The sequence below is a fragment of the Sitodiplosis mosellana genome, unplaced genomic scaffold (assembly GCF_009176505.1).
Source record: "Sitodiplosis mosellana isolate CC-2019 unplaced genomic scaffold, AAFC_SMos_1.0 Smas_scaffold_6181, whole genome shotgun sequence".
NCBI classification, from domain to species: Eukaryota; Metazoa; Arthropoda; class Insecta; order Diptera; family Cecidomyiidae; genus Sitodiplosis; species Sitodiplosis mosellana.
Window position 1 is genome coordinate 3,491,612 of NW_022601422.1, and position 25,276 is coordinate 3,516,887.

Here is a 25,276-nt window from a genome sequence, read left to right on the forward strand (position 1 = left end):
CTCTCTCTCTCTCTCTCTCTCTCTCTCTCTCTCTCTCTCTCTCTCTCGGTCGACTCGGATCGAATTGAATGCAATGAACAAATTTTTGAAATTTGATAGCCAGTTGCTCGTCACAACTCACTTTAGTGATGCACAAACATGCATTACACACATATATGCACATGAAATAAAATGCATACGATACTCGGGGACCACAACAATAACACCAAGACCATTCTCTAAATATTGACCTTTTTTTTTAGAAAAATATATTCAAACATTTGGCCTTTCTATTCACTGCTCGCTTACCGCTTACTTAAACTATTTCCTTGCTGCTTCCAAGGAATGGATTACCGACCTATATTCGCTCTGTCTCGTGTGTTTGCTGGCTTGTTTATTTCATTCCAATCTGGATTGACGACAAACAGCGCGTCAAATGCATTCATAAATGAAATTCAATCGCTTCGGTTCGGTTTCAACATAACGATTTCAAAATTTTATTCTCGTTTCATGACATGATGCAAACAAATATCGCTTTTCTTCTATGGAAACAATTTGCTTTTATTTTAATTTTGTGAGATGGAGAAAAAAAAATAAAATGATTGAAATGGTCTCTAGCTCACTAGATCGAACTGGAAACAAACAAATATGATTTATAATTTATTGAGTTTTCCCTCCTAAGTCGAATTGGTTGAAATTACGTGATACAATACAAATGATTAAACTTAACGGTGTCGCACTGTCAATTGCCTCCTCAGTATTCAATTTAATTCGCAGGCGATGACAGATTTTGGCGATATTACGCAACGAATTTAGAAGATTTGGTTCGCACGGAAGTCGTAAACAAGCTAATGAACTGTAAACCCATTTCGGATACCAGAATTTGTTGATCATATACCAATCAATGTCGTCGACAATCCAATTTGATTGATATTCAATGACCTGTTCCAAATTTCGTTGATGTATATGTAGCATATTTTGCAAAAGGGGCTCCTTCTCTTGACAATGGGCTAGCCAGGCTTCATTTGTGTTCTGATCGGGTAAATCAACGTGCTCGTAATCGGGTTGGAACGTTTGGCGAATGAGTGTGATACGGTCGTGCAGCTGTTGGAATAAATTTGATTGAATTTTCAGCCATTCGACTGTGGGCAACAACGAAGTTGGCGTTTTGTCCTCCATTTCCACCTAAAGATTTCATTAAAAAAAAAAGGTTCAATTTAGTTGAATGGAATTTAAAAAAGTAAAAATGATTCAATTTACTCTCAACCTAGGGATAAAATGAGGAAAAATGGACGTTTCCACCAATTCCAAACACGATTCATTTTCTTTGCATTTCTCACCAGCTTACCTCAGCATACTGATCCCAAATGGAGCGGACACTGTTTGGTTCGTTGGCTGGTTGGCTTGTGCCAACGTTCTTCTTCTTCTTCTTCTTTTTGACTGGCTTCACAACAACGGCTGGGCAATGGTTTCGTTCATAGATTACACTTCGCAAATACTGTTCACCATCGATGGGCTCTTGATTTGGATCAAAATCGTCCATTGGCAAATCAAAATAGAACGCTGGCTGCTGAAATGATTCCATTTCAACATTCAAATTTCGAGTGTTCTGGTTAACAAGAGCACACTGAAATACAAAGGAATTGTACGAACATAAAATTTAGTAAACACAGATTCGATGTGTCTTTGTGATTTTGACAACTTCACTGCAATTGTCCAAAAAATACGCTAGAGGGCGCTCAGTGTACATGTAAACCGAATTAATTGGCGATTAATTTTGAAATGTTTTATTTTTGATTCGGATTTATATAATCGCATCTAATTTCCGTATTAATTTCATCTTTGGATTAATTGAATTATTAAAACGGCTGATTTTCAACATTTTTGTTATTTTTGATTTCAGTTTAAAAAAATTGCGAAGGTATCAAGCGATTTAAAATGCTTAGCGGATTGTATTTTTCTTCAAGAGCTTTATTTTGAATTGTATCAAATGTTTCGGAATTTAAATGGATATAACAAGGATTTAACTTAAGATGCCTATACACTCCAATTTTCATCCCTGTAAAAAAGTATCGGTTTTTGATTGACTCGATCGCCGTACACTCTATAAATGGTACCTAAGACGAGCTGTTGTATGAATTCAACTTGTTCGGCTGGGCAATAATCATCCTCTGATGACCTTGAAATCGTAATTATTGACGGTGTGTTCCGAAATGATTCTAAGAATTGCTTAAAAATCGCAATGAGACGCTCAATTTCTTGTTCACTGGAAATATGATGAGGTAGTTCGTTTGAGTCGAAGGTGCAGCCAGCGTCAAATATTGTTTGCCATGCGATTTCATTGTTTGGGTGTTGTTTTTTCACGTCGCGTATCAAATCGAATATTTGAACTTTGCACTTTTCCAAATTGTCGGCAATGGCAAGATTTTCAGCGGCAATATTACGGTCAAGCTGTTGAAAAACGTTCTCCAAAGCATCTAGAAATCCGGAGCGTCGTTTTGTAAATGCAACCAAATCATCTTCGGTGGCCTTTGAGTCAAAGACCGATTCAAAGAAATCAGCCTTGAACAACCGTTTGAGATCGGTGTAAACGCCTTCTTCGAGCATTTTTTTAAATGGATTGGCGGTGCTAAAAAAATCCAAATCAATATCCAGTATAAAGCCGTCGTTGGCCTCATCGACGCAATTTTGAAATTCAACTTGTCGTGATTGAGACGGCTGCTGCTGTTGACCGGTTATCAACGGGTCATCCAATGTGAATACCCTCAGATTGATTAGGCGTTGATTATTTAAATTACATTTCGGCTGATAGGTGCCCTCGCCGAGGAAATACTCAAGCGGTGAATCACATCGAATGTATCCGGCGTGGTCACCAATCGAAAATTCATAGTCACCATCGGCAATTTGTGTGGCCCAATGCGGTTTCATCCAAATCAATTGCTCAATGTGACCGGCATAAGCGGTGGGCATTAGCCAATTTTCAATCGACAGCGTATCCAGCAATTTCTCTTTGTCGCGCACAAATTCGGCGGGCATCGATTTTGGTATGGTCATCTGCATAGGGACATTTTTTTTTTCGAAAATTATTTTTTTTTTCATTTATTTTTTAAAATATAGACGATCAATTCTATTATTGAATAATATTTACGTCGGGATGTGAGTCGAAATGGATAATTTTGTTGGAGGTGAATGGGATACGTCTGGCGCCCAGACACCTATACACGAATTGAAGCACATCATTATGGTCCTCAACCACAAAAATGGGAACTTTTTCAAATGGACGTAGATTATTGTTCTTGCCACTTTTAATGCGTTCGGCTGACATTGTTTCGCGTCTCTTCTCTTTCTCTCTTTTGTTCACTGTCTACGGCTCTACGGTTTTTTTGCTTGCTTCTATATGTCGTTCCCTGAGTCTCTCTCTCTCTCTCTCTCTCTCTCTCTCTCTCTCTCTCTCGGTCACTGTATCTCGTTGTTTCAGCCTCTGAAATCGATAAAGATTTGAAATGAAAATCTTCAGTTAATACGTTTGTTCAGTCACCGGATTATCAGCTATCTCAAATATAAATATATTCAACGAAAACCAATATTTTTCTTCCCATTGCTCATCAGTTTAATTGCTGTTTGTTTTTCCAATAGCAAATTTCAATTGCTCATTTTCCAATTTCGCAGACAAGGCTAATTGGCTACAGAATTTCCTACAGTTTCTTATTTACGTTCCAAGAATCATATCATGCAATTTTTTTTTCTACTCAATTTATTTTTGTTTCTTCTTTTTTTCTCTTGTCTTTGTGCCTACTTTGCATTTATGGCTTAATGAATTCAATTTGATTTGGTTGTTCTCAATTTCGACATGCCGCAGCAAAATTGATATGGATATTCGTGTTTTTCTTTCATCTTCTCAACATTATTTGCTAATATGATTTCTCGTTTTTTGACAGATCTGCAATTAAAATCGAGCAATTGAATCATTTGGTCGTTGAATAGACGCGAACGCCAAGCGTGTCGCCACGCTGTAAATATATTTGATATAAATGTTTGTGTGTGTGCCTTTGGTAGCTGTGTGCTCTCTGTTGGAGTCAAACAAAGGACAAGAAAATTCACATATAGCCCACGCGAAATCGTTTGCGATTTCATTCATAACTGGCGAATGGAAGAAAATTGTTTCTGTATACACTATTTACAGATAAGAAGCAAATGGCACTTGGTATTTGGCACTTGAGCCGTGCGACACATTCATTCATTCATGCAGCACATTTGTACATATACATGGAGACGACAGCAACAGCAGCAGCAGCAGCTATGTGCATATACTAACTATATGGGTTGCAAAGCAGCAGCAACATCAGTAGTTAGCAAGCGTGATACGGATTGCGGAGAAACGGAGTGAGACAGAGACTGTTACGAGCAATAGGGGGGGAAGAAGACGATTGCCTGGGTATTCATTGATTATTTTTGTGCCCATGTACAAAAGCGAAATGTGCTCTCGCTCTCTATACTCACAATGCTCGCATATTTATAGTATGTGTAGCGCGCGTATAGAGCGGCAAAATGGAACGAATAAATGAACGAAAAAATAAAATGCTGTCATATATTGAAAACATCTGAAGAGTTTCATCGTAAAAAGGCCATCGTATGCCATCAAATGCTCAAGTTCTCACTATCGTTCTTCTTCTTCTTCTTCTGCTGCTGCTGCTGCCACTTTGCTATGAGCATCTTGCTACATTTGTGTTGTTTCGACCAATTTTTGTGTATGTAAAATAAAAATTTGCGTAGGCGGCTCATTCTCTGTGATATACGTAGATATACATAAATTATTGTACACAATCAATAAGCGATGTGCTCTGGGAGCTTTCTCTCGCTAGCTTCAGCAAACTTTGTGGCATATGATTGCTTCTTTTTCTGTCTGTCTTCTCTTTCTCTCCTCCCTCTGATTCTACCTCTCCCTCTTTTGCGCTTTCCAATTGTGATTGTTGTTTCAGTGGGTTTCGTATGTAGAATATAACGTTATTCTTTCTTCTTCTGCATGGCATAAGTCTATTGTGATGCGAAGTTTTAGTATTTCAGTCTGATGAATCCTTACCCTAGTTCATTCGTTTTGGATTTTATGGCACTTTTTTTTTTCTTCTTGTTCGCCACACAACACAAAATGTAATTTGTGAATATATTCGTTTTGCTAATCAATTGTATTCGGCATCGCTTGTTCGCCATAGAACATTTGTCAATGTGATTTCGTCGCTTGCCTCATGCTCGTTTCTCCGAATCGAAGATAATACAAATGAATGACATCGCGCAGTAGCTACTACCATTCGCAACCCGAGAGATACAGAGAGATAGAGAGAGACGGACAGTAGAAGAATAAAAAAAAAAATATCGACCACTTTTATGAATGAAATGAGTGGTTGTGTATGTGTGCGCGCGTTAGCTTGCTCGATTTTGAGGTGACACTCACTCGTTCTCGCATCACGAACGAACCAGAACGGAAAAAAAAATCAATTTTAAAGAAGCTGATTCACTAGCATATCTCCATAATTAGAATACTTTGTGTGTCTGTCATGGTAAATACATCTATTCTTCTTCCTCTCTGCGTGCGTAAGTAGAAGAAGATTTGGTTTTCTTGTCATAGACTAACAAAATCCCTCACAATAGCACCAGATTCATTAGCTCAAAACCCCGACTCCCATACACTTGAATTATAGAGAATCACGCGCGAGACCGAATTGGTAATGGAAAGGGAAAAAAACTCTCAGTGTACGTTGTTTATTTCTTTTTCCCGTCGTCGTTGGTGAATACCATTCCGTTCGTATTGAAGTAATTCCGCTCGAGCATTTAAACACTTTTGTTGAATTATAAAAATTGTTCATTCATGGGATCGGGATGAAGCGAGGCGCACGGGTTCTATATATACATATAATTATATATACGCTACAAAATTCATTCATGGAATTTCACCCTTTCTAGTGTATAGGCACGTTCATTTTGCTTGTCTAGATATACACGTATATATCAACTTCCATTCTTAATGATTCAGTCGAATGAATGGACGGGCTGGCGGGCGACAGCGGGTAAATGAAAGGCAGCAGCAGCAGAAGCAGTCAAGTAACAGAGAAAGAGGGAAGGAACGTATGGTGTGTGTAATTGTCTTTTCATCTTGTGTAATAAATGCGATGTGTGTCGTTCACGTGGGTGTGCGCGACCAACGGTTGCAACTGTATGTTGTGGAGCTAACACTCGGCTGACTTTTTAGCGTGTTTCAATAAATCAAACGCATATAACTGTTTACGTACATATACACTTATTTCTATGTATTTTTTTTTTAGGTTTGCTTCGCTTTTTTTCTATAGTGAATGAAGAATGAATAGAGAAAAAAAAGCTGTATGTGTTAGTATCAGTGCACTTGTGCGATACAGTATCTTCACTTCTTGTTGGTTGGTGTTTTTTTTTTCTTCTTCTTTTTCTTCGTTTTTGTTGAATGAACAAGAGTTTCTCGGCTGGAGAATACGATACGATTGAGGCAAAAATGCTGAAAGTTGAATGATGGAAAACTTTGGAATGAAAAAGAGAGAAAAAAATGCCAGCAACAACTCACACGGCGTGTGTGAGTTGGTTGAAAGTATCGATTGAATGTGTGTCCTAGAACAAATGAACGCTAAAAATAACACTCGCAACCCCACATTGCTCTTCCATTCATGAACGAAAAAACAACAACCAAAGTATATTGAGAGGAAAAAGAACCGTTTTATCTTCCAACACGTCAACTCATCAGCATGAAAACATTGAAAACGAGCATGGTCACTTACGGAATGTGGCGTTCTTTCCATTCTCACACTCTTCCTCCCTCTTTCTCTTTGGTACCTTCAATTCATGGGCATTTTATTTATTACGCACCCCTCATAAATGCTGCCACACACACACACATATATATACTGGACTTTTACACATAAAATGTTTCGGTGATCGAGTGGGCGAAATGATTCTTAAATGGAAAATATGAAGCTTGAAAAGCAAACAATAATCACATCATCTCACTCGTTTGCCCGCTTTTCATGGATCTTGCCTTCTCTTTCTCTCTCTCTCTCTCTTTCTCTCTCTCTCTCTCTCTCTCTCTCTCTCTCATTCTCTCTCTCTTCAACTGTCTGTTTTTTTTCTCGCTAATCAGATCGATAATAAATGATGACGATGATAACGCAATTGAACTGTACAGCTATTTAGCTTGATGAAATGTGTTTATAGGGGAAAAAAATGTTATATATTCCGCTCGATATATCAAATGTGTATTACTTTTATTCAATAGATTCCATTTTTAACGGCGGTCAGGGACGTCCAAGAACCGAAAAATAAATTATCAAATGACAATCGACGGCATTCGATTCAGAGAAATCATCAAAAGTGCCATCACAACGAAATGCCACACTTGTCTATCAGAGAGGAGAAGAAATGAAACCTGCCGAACATGAAATCATTGATAAAAATTCGGTCGTTCTTCTTCTTATCCGTTCATTTGTTTCATTCTCAAGTTGGTTGATTCGGTTTTTTTTTATTTGGAAAGTGCCTACACACAACCATTCACTAGAATCCGTACCATTCTGTTGCCGTTTACAAATGTGCTCGCAGTGAAAATGTTCCATTGAAGAAGAAATTGCGGCAACCAATCCCGAAACCGTCGTTTGATTCATTGCTGCGAAAATATAGGCTTCGGGCGAAAATGATTTTGATTCGAATTCTCGACACACACACACACACACACACACACACACACACACACACACACACACACACAAGCAACGGTTTTGCTCAATGAATGAGCCCGGCCCATGATCACAATTCAAAGATTAGCAATGGGAATTAATCGAGAATTTTCGGATTCGTACGCTTTTGCCCCTGTGTGGCCGAGGCCAGTGTAAATCATAACACTTGGTGTGCAGCAAACGGATTCGCAACGAAATAAAGAAGAAGAAGAAGAAAACGACGACGACGACGACGACAAAAAAAAAACAACAGCCGCAGATATAAGGCGACTCAGCACACGCATGAACACTCTATATAGAATAATTCACACTCACTCACACATTCCCATAGTCCATACTGCGGCGGTTGGTACTGTTCTGCTGTATTGCTGTTGCTGCCACTCTCACACGAACCATGCACACACACACACACACACACAAATACGCTCACATTGAAAGAAGGCGGGCGTATTGTGTTCGCTTCCTGCGATTCACTATTTGGCGCGTTTTTATTTTTCTTCTCTCTACTCGCCCATTCTTCTTTTTCGTCCGTCGTATTTGCCGCATATTTTTGATATATGAATGAAATGACGTCGACGCACACAAATATTTGTGTTGTATTCTCGGTATTTACCTTTTTTGTTTCGAATGCGTTCGCGCGCACGCGTCCGCGTTTACATATGCAAAGGTATTTACATGTACGGTATATTTGTTCATTTTATGTGTTGAAAATGTGCAGAAGAAATAAAAATCTATCTAATCGAAGAAATTGAAGAGGCAGACGGAGACAGAGATGAAGCGCGATGAGGAGAGTGTGCGAAAAAGCGAATGATACACACACACACCAACCAAATCACAAAACGGAAACGCATAAATTCTTTAATTTAAAGCTCAAGTGAACGACGTCACTGAAATAATTAATATTTTATTGAGCGAAAAGATATGAGAGCGCATGTAAAGGATCTGCTTTCTTTTAGCACAACAATTTGAATTTCAACAATCGGAAATATACACAACAATGTTACAAATATCAAGTTTGAATGAATAATAATTGTAGACATTCCGCAGCGTTCAATCGAAAGCCAAAAACGCCTTCGGTACAATTGAGAAATTGAATCTCACACGAAAAACCAATTCCTTTCGCTTGCTCACGCTTTCTCTCTCCCTGTGATTTTATCCCTCGATTGAGGCATGTGTCAGGCATTCTCGTACGCTACACACAAAATCTAAGGTCATTGAAGGCGCTCAGGGGAAAAGAAACTGCATATCGATTTTTATCCAAATTCTGAAGCTCCACCAAACAAAAAAAAAAACTAAATTTCTAATAGAAACAGCACACACAAACACACACCCAATCATTGCTTTTGGTACATACGAGTATGGAAAGAACCGCTCATTTCTTATGAAAGTCGTCCAGCACATCAAATGTTCTGAGAAATCGAATCTGGCTGCATATGTATGTACAACGTTGCATTGAAGAAGATATCGTATGACTTGATGGAATGTGCAAAAAAAAAAAAAAAAAACAACAACAACACATAGAGAAAGAGAAGAGAAGATGAAGCATAAAAAAATGCGCTCGAGAACTGATGAGTGTGGCTATGGCTATTTGAGGTCGGCTCTTTTGGTCATATCATTAAAAAGAATTACAGTCATTTGTTCGTTTGGTGAAAATAAAATCGTCTCACATCACAAAGCAAAGATAGCAATAACAGCAACAGCAGCAGCCCGTTGCAGTTGTATGTCACGTACAAGTGCGGCATATATGGATCGAATCGAATGCCTGCACACCAAAACATGATGCACGATGCAACGTGTAGAAAAATTGAGTGCACTTGAAGGTATCATGTGTTGAAAATGAAACGCTAAGCGAATGCATTGAGAACGACAATGACGACGACAAAGAGAGGCCAGAATCAACAACGAATATGGCCCGACGCAACGGGAGGATACGCATCCGTAACCACGCTTCATGTGTACATTCATATATACCCGTAATCATTGTTCGTTTTATTTTGAAACGTCTGTATAAAAACGTACAACCACAACTGTGATGATGTTGCTGCTGCTGCTGCTCGATTCAAACAGATTACGCAAAACTTGTTGTGATAGATGCTTCTTTGTCGTTGTCGTGCGAGCGTGCACTGTGTGTAAGTGTTGCGTTTCCGAATCGTGTGGCCGTCGTCGCCATCGTTGCCGCTATCGTTGTCGTTGGTGTGATAGAAATAGAGGTGGCAAGCGGGCAAGCAAGAGAAAGACAGAATGTAACTCAGGCCGATGTGCTGCTGCTGAGTGCTCTGAACGTCGGTGGAACGCGAAAAGTACGTGCCCTATACTTGTGTGTGCGTGCCTGCATGCCTATGGTCGTATGCTCATTCGTTCGCTCGTTCGCTCGCTTGCTCGCTGGCGCTCTCTCTCTCTCTCTCTCTCTCTCGTTCTGTTTCATTTACTGTGCACAGAACACACATTTTTCTAGTTGATATTCTCTCCTCTGTTAATGTTAATCGAAACTTCGATGAGTGTGGATCGCGCGTGCTATGTTTGTATATCATTAATAAGATCCTATTGTATGTTTTGTGTTTATAATTTCGTCGTCGTTGTTGTTTTTTTTTCGTATTCCTTGGTGTTGTTGTTGAAATTTTCATTCTTTCATCATCATCATTATCATCAACAACATCATCATCGTCGTCATCATGACGAAAATCTAGTGCTCATCGCATTCGATTTAGTTTGATTTGTTTTTTTTGTTTTTTTTTTTCTCTCGTCATTGCATTTTCTCGGTGTGTATTTCACAAGAATGAACGAAAATAATTGTATTGCTCGCGTATGGTGAAGTGTTTGAGCGATTGCAAGAGGAAAAATCCTCAACATGTTCAATTGTTCCTTGATAACAGCCGAGTATAACCCAAATGCCACAGACAAGAACAATATTTTTTTCTGGCTTCATTGAATAATCTTAATTCTATGACACACTAATAAAAAAAAAATACGGTGAAAAACTAATTGAATCAACCCAAAAAAAAAAACTCAATTTTTTCTAGTGTGTTTATCATTTTTCTCACTCTTTGCATCTCTCTCTCTCTCTCTTTCTCTTACAGTGTGTTGTTATTTTCAACCGAGTGAATTATAAGTGAACAATACGCTAAGAGTAGTGTTTGGTGTATTAATACACCGAATGTTAAATGTAAAAGAACAAACATTTCAACAAATCGCATTTGACCAGAGATAGAGCACATCACACTATCGTCGTTTCGGTCGTTCGGCTGCTGTTACTGCTTGATGCTGATGCTTGGCTCTCGCCTCTCCGCCGTATATATAATCCGTCAGTGAAAAGGAAATTGAGAAAGAGAAAAGAAAACGACCGAAAGAAATACTTTATGGTAGTAGCACTGTGTACAAAATTCAACATTTATTTTGCTGGTTTTTCGGTGCGTTATTCGGTGTGTTGTTGACTTTTTTTTTATATGTGTGTCTCTCTTACTCTCTATCTTCACATCATATTCTCTCTTGCATCTTCGATGCTTTCGGTTCCCCGAAAGGAAATGGGCGAACGAGAGACAGAGCATATGAAACACATTGATGAACAATGAACCGAAGAGATCGTTTTTTTGTGTGTGTGTGTGTGTTTTGTTTTGTTTGGTGAATCAATGACGAATTTCGTTATGTTTTTCCACTGAAGAAAATTTCAATAACAAGAAGAGAAAAAAACAACAACACAGAACGAAGACAGAAATAACGCAGTAAACGAAACATTTCGGAATGAAAGACAGTCAAATCGAAGTGAAATGAACTGAACGTATCTCCCGTGGGATTCTTTACGGATAATATAATTAGTAGTCAACAATCGAATAATATTTTACTCTGTGTGTTGTTCAAAGTGAATTTTGGTTTGAAAAGAAGAGAAAATAGCAGAAAAAAAAATACAGTTGACGCGTACATCGAAAGTGTTCAGCGTGTTGATGATTTTTTGTGTGATTGGTGAAATATAAACAGGCATCGGTGTGGCTCAACATTTATTTTTTTTTTCGTATTTAGAAAAAAGAACGAAGAAGAAAGAACGGAAAAAAAGAGAATTGAAAACCGTCGACTAAAAATCCAAAAAAAAAAAAAACTGAGCTGATTCAGCGATACACCGTTGGTTTCTGCGAAAATTGACATGCACATACCAATACAAATGCGCGCCACCTCACTCGCATATTCGCTTCGTTCACAAATGTAATACAGGAAGCTCTTGTTGAGCCCGCGATGAGTGAACATGTCTAGAATAATGTGCGAGAAACATTGCTCCCGTTGAATTAAAAAAAAAAATACAGAAAGAAACAACAACAACACCAGCAGCCGCAACAAGAGCGCGCACACGGAGCGACGAAGAACACGAAGCACTGCATGTGAACATACATATATATATATACGTGTATATATAACGCAGCAGAGAGCGCGAGAGATACAAATTATCGGGCCACAAAACAAGAATTAAAAAAAAGCACACACAGAGAGAGCAACTCACAACAAAAACGCAACCCAACCGAATGAAATATTATTGAATCGAATGAACGAAAAAAAAAATCATCTATATAACGAAGAACAAACACTGAAAGAAAGAACGAAAAAAAAAGAACTCTTATAAACTGATTTTCAACAAAAATTAAGCACTTTCAAACAGATATTTTATGCCGACGCGAATTTTACACACTATCGATGGTTGTGACAGTGCAATTCATATTTCGACTGTAGAGAAGAAGAAAAAACCACACACACAGAATTTATTTATATTTACGTATGATTTATATCAAGTTATAAAGAAAAATTATGAGACAGCAATCCCAATAATTGCATGGCCAAAGCAACAACAACAACCGCGATTTAAATGAACTAATTGAAAACACACAACGACTAAACAAAAACTCTGCAAGAGAAGAGCATATAAACACACGACGACGGCGAAGAAAAAAAAAAAAGAAGGAAAAGAACAGAGCCCAAACACATAATTTTCCTTCTGTTTTTCGTGTCGACGCGAAACACTAAAGATAAACTACGCTATTGAAGGAGATTTGGCACGCTTACCTGAAAGAGACAACCTAATTGAATTGGTTCGATTTTCAAATAAATAGACGAAACGCGTTTGAGGATCCTCCAACGTAGACAAGGATTCTTCTCTGCTTTAATTTTCTGCTTCAAGTCGAACAACAACTTGTTTTTTTTTTTAAACAAGAAAAATACCCTTGTCGAGAAACGACGCGAGAAGTGAACGAACAGAAGAAAAAAAAAACGGCCGAGTTTCAAAAATGCCCGAGCACAATATCGATGCGGTGTCAAAGGAATGGCTACAGTCGGAGCTGAGATCGCCGACCAAATCGCTGATTGTTCTAGATTGCCGCAGTTCCAATGAATTCCAGGAAGGTCACATCCGTTCGGCCGTCAATTTTTCCATACCCAGTTTGATTTTGAAGCGATTGGCAACGGGCAAAATTGATTTAACGTCCACGATTAAGAATCGCGATTTGAAGCAACGTATTCAAAGCGCATATACGGACAGTCTATTTGTTTTATACAACGATGTAAGTGATTCTTTTGGCCTCTTCTTCTTCTTCTTCTTTTTCTTTTTTTTTGCAAACAATTTCTTATTTTTCAACGACGGAAAAAAAAGGAAAAATTCAGCGTCGCGGTAATTTATGCTCAACGTGATACTGTTTCTTTTCTTCTTCTTTTTTTCAATCGCAACGCATGGAAAACTTCACAAAAATACACTCGGCGCGACCACACTACCACTCGACACAGGCAATTGTGTTGACGTTTTCGCTTAGTGGCGGGAAAATAAGAAAAAAAAATTTTTTTGCCGAATATTCCGTTGGTGGTGTCTTTGTATTGTTTGATAAACAAGATCAAATACATGTACACAGCATTCGATAGAACAGTCAAGCCGACTAAGCGATATTCCGTGTGGTTTTTTGTTTTCATTCGTTGCGACAAAAACAAAAAAGGCGCTTCATTCATTCTCATTTGTTTTTGTTGCTCAAAATAAATAAATTTTTCGTTTGTGTTTTTTTTTTTCGTTCCTCTCGTTTTGCATTTAGGTAATGACAACGGCTGCCAACAAAACCAGTACATCGGACAAGGCAACAACAATAGCCAGCATTGACTCAAATGCAATTACAAATTCCGTTGAATCGAACGCAAACAGTAGTGATGCGACTACAATCAACGTGCTGCATCGTCGGCTCAAACAAGATGGCTGCCATGTTTATTGGCTCAAAGGTAATCAAACATACGCACATCCAACACATAAAACTCTCACACACTACAGTGTGGAGCAAGCGAGCTAAGCAAAGCAAAGGCAACAGCAACAGCAACAGCAACAACAAATAACAAATGAATAAGTGTGTAAGGCACACCGAAACGCACATCGGGTTCGGTGTGTTCTTGTTATGTGTCTCTTATTAGTTTTTTCTTCTTTTTTTTCATTTCGTCTCTTTGGTGTTGCGTTTTGCTTGGCTTTTCATTTCTTCCTTTCGTACGTCTCTCACACTCTTTCTCTCATCTGTGTCTTGACTCTGTGTCTTCGGCATTTGCCAATGCTTCGTTAAGTTTTTGTTGTGTGCACAGAACGAGAGAGCGAGAAATAAACACATCGTTTGCAGCACACACGCACATTATACGCTGTACTCTGCTCGCTATCAATAATTCTTCTTCTTTTGTTGTTGTTGCTGTTTTCATGTGAAGCATTCCGTCTCTGTCGCGCACGCATTCGGTATGTGACAGAGAGATATTTAACTCTTGAATACATTGCCTGATTCGAATTGTATGGGTAATCGGAGACTTTGTCGACGACATTCCGTCCGATTTTTCGTCGGATTCATCATAATCAGTAGCAGCGGTGGCAACAGCAGCAGCAGCCAATGACTTTGTTAATTTGTGTGCTCTGCGTATGCGACAAAATTGTTTTTCATGAATTAGCTGCATGTCAAAAGTTCTTCATCGATGTCGATGATGAATCCGTCGTTTTATTATTTATCATTGGAAATCGTCGTACATCGCTCTCTTGCCATGCATGCTTCGAGCGTTCGAACGAGCTTCGAGCGTTCGAACGAGCTTCTCCACTCTCTCTCTCTCTCTCTCTCTCTCTCTCCCTTTTTCTCGCTCTTGTTCTCACTCCCGCACCCGTTCGCTCATTATGTGTCTTATCAATGAAACGAACTGAGCCATCGGTTGCGGTTTCATTTTTACTGAAGCCAATGAAACTTTTGCTTTTTCGCAATAAGCTTTGCCTTTGCGCGCAACGCTCTACTCCGCTCTGTTCTTCTTTTTTTTCTCGTGCTACGAAGATTCTCAGCCCTCACTGCCAATTTTCTTCCAATTTGACTACAGGTCATTCGAAGCAATTGCGATGTGCCGTGTTGTTGTTTCGTGTGTTCTTGAATTTTTTTTTCTCGTTCGTCTTCGTTCACTCCTAATTAAATGGGTCATTTGCTCGATTATAACTTGTATATCAGTCGAAGAGTCATGTTCTGTTTACTATTCGCAATTTCATATTTCACATTTCATTGGCGTTGGGCACTGCATGCTGCTCAACATGATACACACACACACATACATTCTCTCGCTCATATTGTCAAGCGGAACGATAGAACGAATGAAGAATGAAAAATAACATGCTCCGGATACACCAGCCGATGAATAAAGTGCACTGTATGGTGGTTGAGTCATTCAGTTGGTGTTATAAAAACGAAGGTCAAGAACATGCTTGATGATTGAGCTCGCTCGCTCCCTCGTTCATTCGTTCGTTCGTTTGCTCGCTGGTTCACTCTCACATCGTGCCTCAGCCAGCAAACTCGTGAGCGATAGGAGCGCTGACAAAGTGAGAGAGCGACAAAATGTGCGAGAATGAGATCGATTTGTACTTTACTGGAAACCATTCAAATTTATCGATTGTCAATAGATTTGTTTTTCATGTGCCCAACTATATTTGGCTCCAAATCATTATTACACAATCAGAGACAAAAATCGCTGTGTAATTTCTTTCCCCCTCGTAATACATAAACACTTAGCGTGTTGTGTCGATTGGATTTGTGGCTTTTAGGCGATTCGCTCGTTTGCTCACTTGCGCCCGCGATGAGATTGCCAAACAGATAAAATTCCAATTTATTGGGAAAAGTTCTCTGTCAAATTTGAGCGCTTAATGTGTGCACGGAAGAGTACACACATAAACCACAGTAGAGGAGAAAAAAAAAACAGAGCGAAAAAAAGACTAGCTAGCGAGTATTAAATCGATTCCAGAGATTGTTCTATTTAACACGCTTACCGTCGTGGCATATATGCAGTATTTTTGCCAACGTCGTTGTTGTTGTTGTCCACACACAGAACACGGTGAGAACGAAAGAGAGTGCTGCATGCAAGGGACGACCAACCAACCAACCACTCCAATGAAATGAAACGAACAAAACGAAAATATTTTTTTTTTCCCTACCGTGGTCAAGGTTAGATCAAGTTGTAGTCGAATGTGTGTGGTTCTATAACGCAGCAATGCCTAGGCTATATAGAGAGATATAATACACGCGCGCAACACCATAAAGGAAAAAAAAAACCTTGCAACTTGTGCAGAAGAACCATTTGGCAACGAGAACAAGAGCGAGAGAATACACACATTCCAATGTATCGATGTACGTACCAGTACACTGGAGAGTTTGATGCGTTTTGTGCGTTGCACATTTTCTACCGTATCCATTTACATTAATGCGAAACTGCCCTTTTTTTCTTGCTTTCGCAACTCAATAAAAAAAACAATGCTTTTCATTTTATTCTTTCTTTCGCCTCTCTATCTCTCTCTCGCTCCCCCTCTCGTATCGTTATGAAATACTTCTGACAAGTTCAATGAATTGTCAGCGATAATATTGGAATCGCGTTCCACAAAGCAATAACACTTTACCCATGGGAACACATTCATGTTTGCTCATGCTTTTTGTTTTGTTTTGTTTTGTTTTTTTTTTTTTGCCATCCGTTCGCATCATACACTTCGAATAAATAACTTGTGAATTGAATTTCTCATTGTATTCTGTTTTTCTTTACTTTTTTCTCTCCCTGTGTGTCTGTGTGCCGTGTGGATATTTTTAGATGGGTTCGCCAGTTTTCGTGAAACTTTTCCTGAATGGTGTGAAGACGATAGTGTCTCATCAACCGAAAGCACCAAAAACCATGGATCTAATCATTCAGAACCATTGATGGGATTAAGGTAAATCAACGAACATTTTTGATCAATCAATTTTTGCCAACTAATTGCAATTGTTTCCAATTTTTTTTATAGGTCTCTGCGAATTTCTATACCATATTCCGATTCGGTATGTAGCAGCTCGGCCGAATCTTCGGACTGCGAAGGTTCTACGTATCCACAATCAGATGCACCCACTGAAATTATTCCTGGATTATTTTTGGGCAATGCATCGCACAGTGAAGACTTGAAAGCACTGCAATGCTACAACATTAAATACATTCTCAATGTGACGCCCGATCTTCCAAACCATTTTGAAAATACGTCGGACATCAAATATCTTCAAATTCCAATCACTGACCATGGATCGCAGGATCTGTCCATGTACTTTCCAACTGCCATCAAATTCATTGGTGAGGAGACATTTTTTGAAACAAAATCCGGAGCTTATCGTTAGCTTTTGTTCAGAGGAGACGATTTTTGTTTTTTTTTGTTTGGAAAATTCATTTTTTTTCCTTTCTTTGAATTTAAACCAGCTCCTCAGCGATACGCGTTACCAGAATTTTGGCTGGTACACAGCACATTTCACCAGTTGCGACTTCGGTCATATATTCGTTGATGCGAGTATAGTGTGAGTACGGCTTACCAGTTAGAAAGTGTGTACATGAGGCGCGAACTAAGACGACAATTCACTTCGCAATAATTCGACAGCTTCGCACACACGTTGTAACTGGTAAACCGTACACACGAGCCACAGTTTGCTTTGATTCGCATGAACGAATGTATGACCGAAGTAGCAAATGGTGAAATGTGCTGTGTACCAGCCGATCAAATGGTGACGTGCGTCGCTGAGTCATCATATCTTTCGATTTTCAACAATTATCTCTCTTTTCGCACGTTTCTTTCCAGACGAGGCACGACGAAATGATTCGGCTGTGTTGGTGCACTGTTTGGCTGGTGTATCACGGTCGGTGACTGTGACACTCGCATATCTAATGCACTCACGTTTGTTAAGCTTCGAAGAGGCATTTGCATTGGTGCGTTTACGCAAACCAGACATATCGCCAAATTTCCATTTTTTGCGTCAATTGCACGCATTCGAACGGCAGTTAATGGAAGAGAATCCAAGCCGAACACCGCAATCGGCCCAATCAACGGACTCCGTGTACTCAGATTGCTGTGGATGTTCGTTGTCGTCACCGGTTGTGCCACCATTCCATCATCATCGTCCACATCAAACGCTGCAACAGCAGTTGATATGCCAAAAACATTACAACCAAATCGGTGTGTCACCCGATTCGGGCATCGAATTTGATCGCTGGACATCGGCCGACAGTACGCCCAAATGAGATACACTTTCAAAGCGTTTTGCTTTGCCCTCAATCGAACATGAACCACCAGACGCAGCTACAATCGAACCAGAATAAAATTTCCAACAAATCTAATTGATCAAATAATCGCCATGCAAATGCGCATTGAGAGACTGAGAGTCTGTCCATGTTGCGATGACTATTGTCATTGCATGTCAATGAATCGATCAATTGGCTGCACAACGATTGAAATGAGAATGTTTTTGGATGTGAAAACGGCTTTTGTATTTAGTGATAGAAAACATAACCCATTCCGATGATGTGTGAACTATTTCGTTCCCTGCAAACTTTCACATTCAAGTTCATAGTTGAAGAAATTTACTCCCTCAAAATTTACTGTTAGCTTGATCGACGTATTTCTCCATGTGTATGAGTTTACGGCGTGCAGAAGCAGGTATCTTTTCACATTTTTCTAGTAAATGCGTCGTCATTCCGTGACTTTTTGCGAAAAATCGCAATATTGACATTTGCCATTACCATTTGATGGCATTCCAAGAAACCTTTGACCGTGATCACACTGTCCCGCCATTGGGCTTGATAAATGTCGCTTGGTTTAATGAAAATGAATTCATCTCATCTATTCAAGAAATGGAGGAAATTAGTTTCACTTGAGTGAAAATTTCCAACAAATCATTCATTTTTTTTTAAGGTTTCTTCTTACATACTTTTAACGGTTTCAACATTTTTGGAACGTAGAATATATTTAACAAAAAAAAAAAACAACAGCCATCTTCACATTCGAAACATTTAACAAAGCAAAATGTTGAACAACAACAAAAAAAAAAACCAAGTTTCGACAGAGTCAAACGAGAAATAAACAAAAACACAAATTTTTACATAAGTTTAATTATTTTCCAGACTGTTGACCTGATGAATGTTTTAGAATAGTGAGAGAAACTAAAAAAAAATAATCAAACAATTTCTTTTTATTTATTCCTAAGAACACTTTTATGTGTGTCCAAAAACATGACCAGAGTATGTCACAAAATTTTTTGACAATTAAAAACAAAAGAATAACACACAGAAGTCAGAAAGAAATAGTCGAATTTTCAGTCGAAAAAAAAAGAGACTTAAACCAGGCTTATTGGAAAAAGTTAAGAGAAAAATCACACAAACACACCTAGAAAATACAAGATGATGAACAAATCACACATAGAAATACACAAATGGAAATGGTATTTTTTATACAGATTTAGGGACAAAATGAAAGACATACAAAACGAAAAAGAAGAAAACAAAATTAAGCGAACAAACCACTTAGTTTTTTTTTTGTTCAAACTGCAGGGACTTATACTCTATATTTTATAAATGTTCACATAAATGATGCGCTGGCACATTACATACGAACCAGAATAAGAAGTAGAGGAAGAAGTGTATCAAGTCATAGAGACACACGGAAATATGTGTGGATCAAGTGAAAAGTAAAGAAACGAAAACGAAAACGAAAAAGAAAGAGAAATATTTTTGTATCGATAAAAACCCGACGTGGTGAGGGAAACGAAAGTGCAGCTTTAACGAACAAAACGCTCTCTGAATATGTAAAAAATATTATCTCTCTTGATATTTTACAACCAGAATCTGTTTTCTTGTCCATTTTTTCAGTGTGTTCGATTTAAAAAAAAAAATTCGGTCGTCACGTTATTCACATTCGAAAACTATGATTCAGTCAATTAATTTAAAAAAAAAGAAGACTTTTTTTCTGTCATTGGTCAATCGAACACATGTCTAAGTGTAATTCTTCACAAATTGCGCTGTTTACTCGAACTCGTACCCATTTCGGCACTTTCGGTTTATTTACATCGAATTTATTTTTGTTTTTTGCGAACATCGATATTTTCTTATCAATACGGCATTTCGATGCTTCTTTTCAAGAATGGTTTGACTTGTTACTAAATACACATGACCGCGATTTCGAGCTTTTTTTCAAATTTCAAATTGTTATCGATTAAAAATCGACTCGATTTCATTGTTTGATGGAACGAAAAGTCGCAAACAAATCTCTGTTCGTGATTTAGGCGATCGTGTTAAAATTCGATGAAATTCTATGTAAATTTTTGTTTGCTAATCAAATTTGGTCGCTTTCGATATATATACATTTCTTACGTGCATTTCTCGACGGAGTTCACAACTTGAATTAAACCGAATTGAATGTGTTTTTGTTAATTATGTGTGCGTTGACCGACTTCCGAATTGAAACCGAAACAAACAAAAAAATCTAGTTGATTTAGCCATTTTATGAATAAGCACCGAATGATGTACTTTTTTTTAATCCATCAGTCTACTCATATTATAAATGGAAGAAGAGAAAAGAAACACTGTTGAATATTTGATATATTTAAACAGAATCATACATTGGCCAAAAAAAAAAAATTCATTTCCACTTTGGAAATTTCGGTTTAGATGGACATTTGTTTAAAGTCGTACACGAAAAGAAAAAAGAAAAGAAAGAAAGAGCAAAACCAACCCCCCAGAGTGCCAAACTGTCTTCGTGTAAACGAATCACTACTAGAGCGATAGTGTAGCCATAATAATCTTTTACACAGTCTTATTTCTCACAGCGATTTAATGAAGAAGATAAAAAATAATCAGACACACATTTTATAAAAAGCAAATTATGCAGTTGTTTTTATACGCGTTGATTTTAAACATTTAGCAAAACAAACAAAACTGTTTACTATTTTCTATGCAAAACAAAACAAACAACAACAAATCGAATTACCAACACATTTTATCTGTTCCACTAAAATAAAATATTGAAAAAATATAAAGAGAAAAAAAGCAACAACAACAATATATTGTCACTAGCAAACATAAAAAAAAGAACAAAAGCAAAATACCCTATTTATCACATTCATTTCAATATTTGAAAATGCATTTATTAAATTATAAGTACAAACAACAAAACACACGCATGCTGTGCTTGAACTTTGGGCAATATTTTTTAAAGTAGACAAAAAAACACCTATTTTAACAACACCTTGGAGAAAAAAAAAATCTATTCCGTCAATCATTTTGGTGATTTACTTTCCAGAATATTTGAATTGGAACACAAAGAAACAAAACATTTGAATCGAATAATTCGAATTTTTGGGAATTGAATAGAAAAACTCATTTTGTACCGACGAATTTTTTTTTTAGATTGTATTTTTTCTACCGAGCAATCAATCGTCTTGGCTCCACGACCGTTATTCAGCTCACTAAGAACAAAAAATATAATTTAAAATTTAAATTCGGCTAAAGAATATTTTGCCAAAGGTTCGATCCCATGGGAAGTTTGTTTTTTTTTTGTCTCAGCCTCGATTAATTGGTTGAATTTCCATCCGATCGAATGATTTGAATGTGATAAATGAAAAAATATACATTTTCTCATTTTCTAGCGGCCACTAATTACAAGCCACATGATTTTTTTTTTTGTTTCCACGAAACCAATTCACTTGCAAGTTCAATATTGTTATAAGTGTTGAATTGAATTGAATCGAATTACGCTTGAAATATCTCTCTGATGTCAATGGAATTACGTGCTACATTTGTGTGTTTATCATTATATAAATTTTTGGTTTTTTCTTTCGTTCATTTTTCTCTCTGAAACGAACGTTGCTTTTGACAATCTTAAAATTGGAGTACTGGTTTAAAATTTACTCAGTTTGCTCCATCCAAGAGTAATTTTACTCCACGCGATATATTTATATCGCATGGCATGAGTATGGAAATTTTTGATTATTGGCCCGAAACATGGCAGCCATAAAAAGAGCAACGAACAATCGGCTCTCTTTTATTGATACGATCGACCGGGATAGCAAATCCCGGCGACCAGCAATCGAATACGATCCATAAAGTAATCGAAGACTAAGATACAATTTCCACTTTCGGAAAAGAAAAATCCAATCCTTTCACAAAAAATTGAAAATTGAGTCAAGTGCATCAGAAAAAAGGTGGTGTCGAGCAACATTGCCATTGTCAATATTTTAAAGACTGAAATACGAAATGTATGTGAGCGTGCATTTTGAATGGAAACAGATACAACTAGTGCAATCAGAGTCGTTAAAATTATTAAGGTGGATTTATTGAGTTTTACAGACAAATCACAGATTGGCACAAGCCCCATTACACTCAAAACAAAATCAAATAAACCGCGTTCATTTCGAAATTCGACAATGGGCCTGCTATAGTCAGATTGGTTTTAAAAAAAAAAATTCCCGATTGAAAAAACGTTTTTTTTTTGTTTTAATAATAAAATTGAAGCTATTTTAAAAAGTATTTGAAAAGAAATTTAAAAAAAAATGTGCCACAATTCAACCAACCCAATCAAAAATAAATGTAGAAATTCCAAGTCCATAAATTTTGAAGCTATTTTCATGTTCTCGTTTTTATTCGAGTTGTCAAGATGTGATTTTATTTTGATTCTATCTAATTTTTTTCCTTCTATTTTTTAACTAAATTTTTCCTTCTACAAAATTAATTCTATTTTTATTATCGAAATGAACATTCGCCCAGAAAAAATGATTGCTTTTAATTAAACAAACAAACCGAAAAGAAAATTCCAGATTTTTGAGAAAAGTTTCTTAAGGAATGAAAGAAATTTAATGTAATGTATTTTTAAACTCGAATTTGTTCGTCAATTATAAGGCAATTATTACATATGTATTATTATCGAATTGCAGAACAAGAGCAAGAAAAGAAAACAATACTTGAAAAGGTATTACAGTGTTTAATTGAATGTTCAACCTAAACTCCGGTCTTTACATTTGTTCATTCGGTGGATTTGACATTTCTTTGCACTTTCCTGGCAAAAGAGCGACAAATCTTTTGATCGGATTCATAAAAATACACAACATTGAAGTAAAACAAATTGCGTTAGTTTTTAAATAAACAGAAGAAGAAGAACAGCAAATACAGGCAGATAGAGAAAAAAAAAATGAAGCATTTCTATTCTTTGAGACATAGCTAATGTAATTTATATTCTAAATATATTTATAACAGAGCAAACGAAATGCGATGCGCTGCGCGTTCACCACTTTGCACAGTGGCTAGCATTTCGGGATTTTTTTCATTATTTTTACTATGTGCTGTTGAAAACTGATAACAAAACAAAAAAGTGAAACATTTATTAGTCTCTGTTAATTCTATGAATGACTCAGTGCCAACCGATGTACAAAAGAGATGGACAGATTTTTTTTTCTTCAGATTTCCACGATCAGTGGATGTCACAGGTTGATTTTTCTAAGCAACATGATTTGTTTTGAATTTTACAGGCACATTTGACTTTTTTCTACCGAGAGAACATGTCAGTGAGCAATGATTCACCGCATCCAGTCGGGTGCACTCGAGCATTCATAGATTTAACGAAGCATTGAACATTTTAAGGATATTAATGTTATGAAATTATATTTTAAAAACACACACACACAGAGAGTTATACAATTACAACTAATAAACACATGAATATATTTGTTACATTGTGAAATTAAAGAAATAAACGAACAAAACACAATGCCCACCAGCGACTTTTCATTTTTGTATATTGTTTCCAAGTATTCATTATTTACTTTGGCCTGAAAGGAACTGAAACCGCTGAAGACACTCTGTACTTAGAAGCATATGAACTGATATTTCATATACAATATGAATTAATATTCAGATTCCATGAAGATGGTCATACAAGATCTAGTCTGAAAGAACTTTATTCCATACACTTTGTTCCATGAAGTACAAAATTTTGTGGCATACTAACCTCTTTCCTTTGCAAACCAAAGCTTCTTCTTGTTTTGGCATTTTCTCGTGTTTCTGTTCTGTTTGTACAGTAAAACCTGTCAATAACGGAATCCCATGAGGAATTGTTTTTTTCCACTATTGACAAGAATTCCACTATTCAAAGGTTCCGTTATTGACAGATTTTTGAGTCGAACCAAACATGATTTTCCATTATTGAGTAGGTAAAAAGAAACAAAAAAACCAAAGCATACATTTTTATACCCATAAATATTAAATACCCATTTAATGATTAAATCAAGTGAAATAATAATCGTGAGAAGGAAGGATTTTTTAATGAATGAATGAAGGAAAGATCGAAAAATGAAAAAAAAAAAACAGTGAATGACAAACATTATTATTTAAAACAATCAAGCAGTCTAAACAGTGACTCAAAATGAGAAAGTAAATGATGCTCTATTACTAAGTTATAATACTCTATACTATAAATATACTGAATTGCACGCGCTAATCGAGTGGATGTGTTTTTATTGGGAGCGTCAAAAATTCATTTGGATAAAATAAGCAATGATTTCGGCAGACGAAAGTAAAACATGATACTGAAATCAATTGTACTGCAGGATTTTCATCATGATCATTGGTTTTGATAAAGGAAAAAATATTGTTTTAAATGAAAAAGACACGAAAAAAAGACGAAATTTTTTTTTTCGTCAAGACATTTTTTTTTTTCCCTATTCGGAGTTTCGGTTTTCCGTTATTAACAGGTCAATTTGTATGGAAGAGCTCAACGACCAAATTTTTTTTCTCCACTATTCCCAGGTTCCGTTATTGACAGGTTTTACTGTAGTTAAAAACAGTCCAGTTCATCTTGAACATTCGATTATTCTATGCATTTCCATAAAGGACGATAATCACAGGTAATTAGATCGATGCAGCCACTGTATTTCGAATACATTTCACAGCCTACTTGCCCATATAATCGGTGGCTTATTTTCGATAGTTTAGACCAACTTAGTACACTTGGCTAAAAGATGTTTATAAATTCTCTAAAGATTTTGGTATTAAAAGGTTTTTCTAATGAAATATTACCGCATTTTCTCAAAATGAACCAAACCGTTCTTTTGCTAGCAGGAATACCACGATAAATGGTCAAATCGCACATATCGATGTCAATGGCGAATATACGGATCTATTGGTTAATGCGATTTAAAAATGGAATTTAAATCTGCTCAATTTAAGTCAATACGAATCTTTTTCTTTTTCAAAACGATTCGTCTTTTCAGAATGTCTCA

The 25,276-nt window shown here is 37.0% G+C and overlaps 3 protein-coding genes across 4 annotated transcripts; 1 reads left to right on the top strand and 2 right to left on the bottom strand.

Moving 5' to 3' along the window:
- Positions 1-442: 442 nt before the first annotated feature.
- Positions 443-1,686, bottom strand: LOC129576283 (protein Gemin2). The gene is made up of 2 exons (XM_055461073.1): positions 1,328-1,686; positions 443-1,164 (listed from the first exon to the last, which is right to left on the bottom strand). The coding sequence occupies exons 1-2, from the start codon at positions 1,562-1,564 to the stop codon at positions 640-642; spliced, it is 762 nt and encodes a 253-aa protein (XP_055317048.1). The 5' UTR covers positions 1,565-1,686; the 3' UTR covers positions 443-639.
- A 243-nt stretch (positions 1,687-1,929) lies between these two features.
- On the bottom strand, positions 1,930-13,511 carry LOC129576282 (UPF0489 protein C5orf22). 2 transcript variants are annotated; one of them, XM_055461072.1, is made up of 4 exons: positions 12,768-12,909; positions 3,422-3,460; positions 3,128-3,391; positions 1,930-3,033 (listed from the first exon to the last, which is right to left on the bottom strand). In XM_055461072.1, exons 3-4 carry the CDS (start codon positions 3,302-3,304, stop codon positions 2,017-2,019), a joined length of 1,194 nt encoding a protein of 397 aa, XP_055317047.1. In that variant the 5' UTR covers positions 3,305-3,391; positions 3,422-3,460; positions 12,768-12,909; the 3' UTR covers positions 1,930-2,016. The 2 variants fall into 2 exon arrangements, with proteins under 2 accessions (XP_055317047.1, XP_055317045.1); XM_055461070.1 differs by having other exon boundaries at positions 3,128-3,460; positions 12,768-13,511.
- On the top strand, positions 11,391-23,766 carry LOC129576281 (dual specificity protein phosphatase Mpk3). Its single transcript, XM_055461069.1, has 5 exons — positions 11,391-13,261; positions 13,778-13,958; positions 16,812-16,929; positions 17,002-17,318; positions 17,815-23,766. The coding sequence occupies exons 1-5, from the start codon at positions 12,989-12,991 to the stop codon at positions 18,252-18,254; spliced, it is 1,329 nt and encodes a 442-aa protein (XP_055317044.1). The 5' UTR covers positions 11,391-12,988; the 3' UTR covers positions 18,255-23,766.
- Positions 23,767-25,276: the final 1,510 nt, after the last annotated feature.

What these genes read in the sequence shown, in the direction of transcription:
- LOC129576282 (XM_055461070.1), bottom strand. Translation starts at nt 3,304, where the DNA reads ATGTCAGCCGAACGCATTAAAAGTGGCAAGAACAATAATCTACGTCCA. An exon ending in ATTTCGACTCACATCCCGAC is followed by an intron (nt 3,034 to 3,127) that starts GTAAATATTATT and finishes GTCCCTATGCAG; the next exon opens with ATGACCATACCAAAATCGAT.
- LOC129576281 (XM_055461069.1), top strand. Translation starts at nt 12,989, where the DNA reads ATGCCCGAGCACAATATCGATGCGGTGTCAAAGGAATGGCTACAGTCG. An exon ending in TATTTGTTTTATACAACGAT is followed by an intron (nt 13,262 to 13,777) that starts GTAAGTGATTCT and finishes TTTTGCATTTAG; the next exon opens with GTAATGACAACGGCTGCCAA. An exon ending in AACTGCCATCAAATTCATTG is followed by an intron (nt 17,319 to 17,814) that starts GTGAGGAGACAT and finishes GTTTCTTTCCAG; the next exon opens with ACGAGGCACGACGAAATGAT.
- LOC129576283 (XM_055461073.1), bottom strand. Translation starts at nt 1,564, where the DNA reads ATGGAATCATTTCAGCAGCCAGCGTTCTATTTTGATTTGCCAATGGAC. An exon ending in TTTGGGATCAGTATGCTGAG is followed by an intron (nt 1,165 to 1,327) that starts GTAAGCTGGTGA and finishes TGAAATCTTTAG; the next exon opens with GTGGAAATGGAGGACAAAAC.